This window comes from Danio rerio, chromosome 1 (genome assembly GCF_052040795.2).
Source record: "Danio rerio strain M-AB ecotype USA chromosome 1, GRCz13ab, whole genome shotgun sequence".
NCBI lineage: Eukaryota > Metazoa > Chordata > Actinopteri > Cypriniformes > Danionidae > Danio > Danio rerio.
Genome location: NC_141021.1, coordinates 55,321,106 through 55,327,500, shown reverse-complemented (window position 1 = coordinate 55,327,500; position 6,395 = coordinate 55,321,106). Strand labels below are relative to the sequence as shown.

The window sequence follows — 6,395 nt, the reverse complement described above, 5'->3', positions numbered from 1 at the left end:
ACTTTTTGAAGACGGCTCTCTCGATAATGAGCATCTCGTAAGAGGTAACGCACACATCCCATTCGCCAGGCAGCAGTGTGTCGCGGATAAAAGCCGTCTGCAAGCAGGCCAGAGTCATTAAAAGTTTTCTTCCATCAGTGAAATCACAATACAAATCAATCGAAAAACCAGACTTACTCTTTCCTCCCTGTCCCCGATGAGGCAGACGGCTTTTAGGGAGGGAACCCAACGCTTGAACTCATTCATCCAGTTATACAGGGTGGATTTGGGCACCAGAACCATGTGGGGTCCAGGAATGTTTCTATAGTGCTTCATGTAGCCCAGCAGAGAGATGGTCTGGAGGGTCTTACCAAGACCCTGATGGGACAAAAATAGAGACATTAAAGCCAGCATTTTACAGCTCCCCTGGAGTTAAACCGTTGAGTTTTATCATTTTTAAATCCATTCAGCTGATCTCCTGGTCCAGCAGGAGCACTTTTAACTTAGCTTAGCGTGAATCATTTAATTAGGTTGGACTATTAGCATGTCACGCAAAAATTACCAAAAGTTTCGATAATCTCTCCATTTCTTGTTTAGTTACATCACATATTAGGATTGAGAGAAATTGAAAGCCTCATCAACCTAGTAAATAGCAACATTTCATTTTAGTCAGTCTTAATACACAATGTAACTACAGAAGTCAAGCTTTAAATAGAAAAGTTTTGGAATATCTGTGGTCATTTTTGAGCAAGATGCTAATGGTTTATTCCAATTCAATAATCTACGCTAAACTAAGCTAAAAGTGCTTCTCCTTGACCCAGAGATCAGCTGAATGGTTTAAAAAGGAAAAACTGAACTGTTTAACTCTAGCAGACTTATAAAAGGATCATTCTTCCAAAAAACAATATTTAAAAATTATTTTTTCTTCTGCAATTCCTAGCTTTTGTCAAGCATGACAAAAAAAATGGACCTTTAAATACATAATTTTGGCATTTCATAACCCCTAATAATAGGACTGCTGGGCAACCGTACCATTTCATCAGCAAGGATTCCATTAATTCCATTTTCATAAAGGGAAATGAGCCAGTTCAGTCCACGGACCTGGTAGTCTCTCAGTTTACCGGTTTTCACATCTGTCAGAAAATGTTTAGCGACAACAATAAGCTTACTGCGACAAATTATAACCAACAGAACAAATTATCGAATGAAAATCAATATACAGAGGTCAACATCTGAAGTCGATCAAAACTGGCCAAAAAACAAAACAAAAAAATCGAAATTGGCCAAAAACTATTGAACAACATCCATTTTTGTCAAAACTTTGATCCTTTTCAAATGTTGACTACTGCACAGTCTTGTATAGAAGCGCTGTTCCACATGCTTATAACAGAAGTGTACTTGTGGACATTTGATAAGTGCTTGATGTTTAACTCACAGGAAGGAGAGTCATCAAAACGTGTGCAGACACTGGTGGCTTTACTGTTCTCACTTAGCAGCTCCTCATCCTCCTCCTGCTCCGTCCGACGATGGCGGTTACTATTAAAAATAATAAATACACAAGATAAATTCTTCAGTCTGTCAAAAAGGGGATATTATTTACACATTACCTAAGTGGAGTCACAAGATTTTTATTACTATTAAAGAAAATAAATAAATATCACAATTTAAACTGCAATCATTTAAAAAACATATTACTGTGCATATTCTTAAAGTTGCTTACTTTTGCCAAAAAGGTTAACTTTATTAAAAACAACTATTAATAATTAATAAAAATCTTACTAAATTAAACTCTCTAAAAAATCATGGATATTTTGAAAAGTGGATAATTTTGCAAGAAAATTAAAAAGTCACTTTAAATATTCACCACATTAGAAATGAAAAACTATTTTAATTTTTTAAAAAAGATTGGGCACAGTAACAAAGCATCATCTTACTAAAAACTAATTTACTATATTAACCTCAAATTTAAAATGCAACATACAAATTTGTGGATTATTTTTTTTCTTTTCCTTTTTCAGTTGTATAATAAAGCAAGTTTTATAATTAGAAATATTTTATACAAAAATTTGAAAAACTGCAAGTGCATTTCTCGTATTTATATTTGTTAAAATTCTATTAATTGTTTTAGAAAGAGATATTTTCCACAGAAAAAAAATACATTATTATATAAACCTTTAAAAAGTGACTCAGCAGCATCACAAAATACAAATGTATAATACAAAACACAAAATACTCATGCAAGCATTTCAGTTGGGAAAAGTATGTGCAAACTCACTCTCCAGCAGACAGCAGGTTCTGCTTCTCATCTTTTTTAATACGAGGACGGCCAGGCTTCATCTTCAGAGGTGAAGTTGGGGTCTTCTGGGCTGCTGGTTGAATGAAATGAGCAAACACTTCTGTCTGCTTCAAGAGGTACTCAAATCTGTTGGTCCGGTCTGTTTGCTGTAGAATAAAAGCATAGGTCAACAATACACACAAAGCTACCAACTAATCAGCATTCTTATATAACAGCCAAATGCTTTTATAAACCAAGTAACTTTGATTGGTTAAATGTGCATTACCACTTTTTCCTCATATCCACCCAGCAGGTCCTTTCCCTTTGCTGAGGGAGGTGATGACGACTGTGCTTCACTATCCATAGCTGTATCTGATGCTTCATCATGGCCATTTTCTGAAGTATCATCCTTAAAGAGAAACAATAGAAACAATTCTGTTGAATTTATCAAGCTCTAATGTCAAGGTCACACTAGAGTTTGGGCATGTGAAATTCTGACGTAGGGCACTGCAAAAAAAGGCGGGATTAAAAAAAGATGGTTTAACATTTAAAAAGGCAAATGATTTCTATATATTGTATATTTCTGTCCAGAGAGGTCATGTTTTGTTTTTTGATTGGTCTCGTGCAGTCATGTGATTTCGCAGGTCAGAATTCACAACGCTTGAACTTTGCAGCGTAGTGAACTGCAAAACTTGTCGCATGAATGGAAGTCTATGAGGCGAAAAGTGAAGTAACCGTGGCTTAAAACTACACTAAAAAAAAAAAATATATATATATATATATATATATATATATATATATATATATATATATATATATATATATATATAAATGTGTGTGTGTTATATTAAAAGTAATATTAGCAACTATTTTTAAAGTTTCAAAATACAATTTAGATCAATCTGCTTTTATTGTATGTTTATTATTATGCAAGTTATGTTAAACAGGTCTCAGAAAATAAAGGAAGAGATAATTTTTCATATTCATTTCAAGAATAAATTTATTCAGCTAAAACCCAGTTATTTGTGGTTTGAATTTTAGACAAGAAAGTTGTGATTAAATGTAAGAAACAAAAGATCAAGACTTCTAATAGGTTATGATACAATTGAAAAAAAAAACCTCAAAAATATAAAGAACAAATCCTAATTCATATTAACATCAATAAATTTATATAGAAATAAGACTTTGGATTTTAATTTCATCCCAACTTAAATAAAAAGCTTTGTTTTCACTCAAGCCATATGATTGGACCAATTTTGGAAACGCCCACAAGTACAAAATGACGCCATCCGTATTTATTTTCTGGAAGTGAAACTAACATTTTAATCGCGTATATGTAATTAAATATAGTTGTCAAATGGAAGTACAATAACAATATAGAAATAACTTATACTAAAAGTGTATATAATATAATAAAATAATAAAATTGTGCCAAAATATCGATTAGAAAACATTACTTTGCTGTTATGAAGAGAACCTGACCGTTGACGACCGTTAAGGCAAGTCAAATCTCTCAACCCGAAGTTCATTTTCAAAGCACTACAAACTATATAGTTCAACTAAATATAAATTTAGTTGTTTACAGTTACAACAATATACAATCGATTTTTACAACTAAATAAGCAGTAGATATAAATACATGCCATCGTGGGGTGACATTTAACACATCACATCATTGAGTGGCGGGTAATTCCCAGTTCAGCCTCACACCACAGAAACTTCACACGAGAAATCTCAAACAAGTTAATTTGTATTAGCGAAATAAAGTATAGAGTATGAAAACCCCAAACTGACAACTGCTCCTCAAGCAATAGGTTTTTATATCCGCCAGATTCATGTAGCAAATCCTGGATTTATTTTATATAACGTTACTCCTTTGTAAGTTACGTTAGAAGTAACAGCAAAATAACACAATAGTGCGTCCTATTTTGTTCATTTAGAGGTAAACAACACATCAAGCAGGGTGTTTTTCTCACCGCATCCCTGAATCTGTCAATCTACCAATGTTAAAAAGTGATCTGAGGTTGTTATGAGTGTGAAAATGGACGCCGATCTGCTCATCTATTCATCCGAGCAGGAACAATGCATGCTAACAAAAACTTTGAGGCGCGCTCTCGTGAGACGCGTGAAGACGTTTCGACGACGCTTCATTTCCAGATCCATCAGTCTGTGTTTAATAGTACCAGACGATTTATAAAGTCATAATCGGTGTTATTTGGTGTTGATGGACCCCTCACCTCTGCCGGACCGGCCGGGTCGAGTTGGCTCGGCTCTTCTTCCCGCTGCTGCTCCATGCTGCTTTCTGTTTGTGACATGATAGGCTGGATAATTCCGTTATTTCGCGATGGATCCGAGTTTTTCCGTTAAAAATATGTCAGATAAGCCGAAAAAGTATATTGGTTTGATTGGAAAGTTTCAAAATATTGCCCAAATTGAGCAAGCGCACCACGCGTCATTCACGGTCCCCGGCTTTTCTGTTGACACCGTTCCCGCAAAACGGGCCCGGCTGTAGAAAATCGCGAGACTTTCACACCAATGACGTCACACAAACAGGGAAATGCAAACAAAAAGCTGTAAAACCGATGTATTTGTTTGACACACTTAAGTTATTGTGAATTAGCAAGGCCTAGTATTATTTGTAATATTTTTAATATATATATTTGTTAAATAATTATTGAATCTATGTACTTATATTTAACTATGTTATACTTTTCATATATATTTTTATGTACACCCCCGACATTGTTCTGTTTATGTCTTTCATGCATTACAAATAAAAAATATATAGTTCTATTATGTACATCTCTAGATCTGGTAACCTTTTTTCTCTGGGGTTTTTTATTATTATTTCTATCGTTTTCTGGCTGCTCTTGGTTCTTTTTCTTTATTGGTACCATTGTAATACTCTAACTGTTATTGTTGTAAATACTGTGTACAAAATTAATTAATTTTCTCCTCTAAATGTTCAAATAAAGCATTTAAAAAACACATAATTTTATTATGGTTTCTAGAAAATATTGAGATTTATATTAAATCATAAATGCAACTGAAACATTGAATGTATGTTCACTTTTAGGGGTCTTTGAATAATTAATAAATTATTGAATAAATCATTTAATAAAGTTTAGTTTTACCTCATTTGACTTTTTCATATGAAATTTTATATATTTTTATTTATACATGTTTATTTGTGATTAATGCATTTATTTATCTATTTTTTTCCCTCTCTTCCTATTGATAATTATCATTCCCAAACCCTACCTCTTTATTTGACATTTGTCATTCTCTTCACATTTTCAGAGACAAGGCTTGGAAAAAAATGAATAAATAAATATTTTTTATTCTTTTATTTTTTTATCATTAATCAAACTAAATCATATTCAATATTTTGTATTTATTATTATTATTATTATTTATTAGGTTTCATTAAAATATTCGTTTATATTGATACAAATTTTTTATTTATTTTGTTTTATAAATTTTTTTATAAAAAATTGTAATTACATTCGCTCTTTTTATGCTTTTTCTGTTTGAAAACCCCTGCCCTACAGTATAATAATAATAATAATAATAATAATAATAATTATTATTATTATTATTATTATAATAAGAAGAAGAAGAAGAATAGGAAAAATAATCCCAGCATACTTTTTTCTTTCTTATAATTTTATATTTTATATATATATATATATATATATATATATATATATATATATATATATATATATATATATATATATATATATATATGTATATATATATATATATATATATATATATATATATATATATATATATATATATATATATATATGTATATATATATATATATATATATATATATATATATATATATATATATATATATATATATTTATACACAACCATTTTTGTGGGATTTCTAAGTCAGAAAAAATCAAAGTAATGTAAAAAATATTTATTTTCTTATGTATTTTCTTTAATAATTAATTTTTAATATCTTCACTGAATTTATAACAGGATTCGAACATAACTCAAAGCTAATTTACCATAAATTATCTCAGAATTGCAAATATTAATAATGTGTTTGTCTATAAACTTTTTATAATATTTTTAGTCATTTATGATATATTTATAAATATAGCCATAATATTTTTTGTTT

The 6,395-nt window shown here is 30.7% G+C and overlaps 1 protein-coding gene across 4 annotated transcripts in view; it reads right to left on the bottom strand.

Annotated features, from left to right (window-relative positions):
* The window catches only part of smarca5 (SNF2 related chromatin remodeling ATPase 5), a 28,709-nt gene extending 23,957 nt beyond the window's left edge, over positions 1-4,752 (bottom strand). For 3 of the 4 annotated variants that reach the window (XR_015475512.1, XR_015475511.1, NM_001081629.2), the window contains exons 1-7: positions 4,492-4,752; positions 2,541-2,663; positions 2,255-2,421; positions 1,415-1,515; positions 1,012-1,112; positions 178-357; positions 1-97 (exon numbers count right to left, since the gene is read on the bottom strand). The exon at positions 1-97 is cut by the window's left edge and continues 59 nt beyond it. Coding sequence is in view for 2 of the 4 variants with exons in the window: in NM_001081629.2 (NP_001075098.2) it covers positions 1-97; positions 178-357; positions 1,012-1,112; positions 1,415-1,515; positions 2,255-2,421; positions 2,541-2,663; positions 4,492-4,569 (847 nt within the window). In the remaining 2 variants the exon portion in view is untranslated. Of the gene's footprint in view, positions 98-177; positions 358-1,011; positions 1,113-1,414; positions 1,516-2,254; positions 2,422-2,540; positions 2,664-4,230 lie in introns of all 4 variants that reach the window. The other variant, XM_087235091.1, reaches the window with a different exon arrangement.
* Between the last annotated feature and the right edge of the window lie 1,643 nt (positions 4,753-6,395).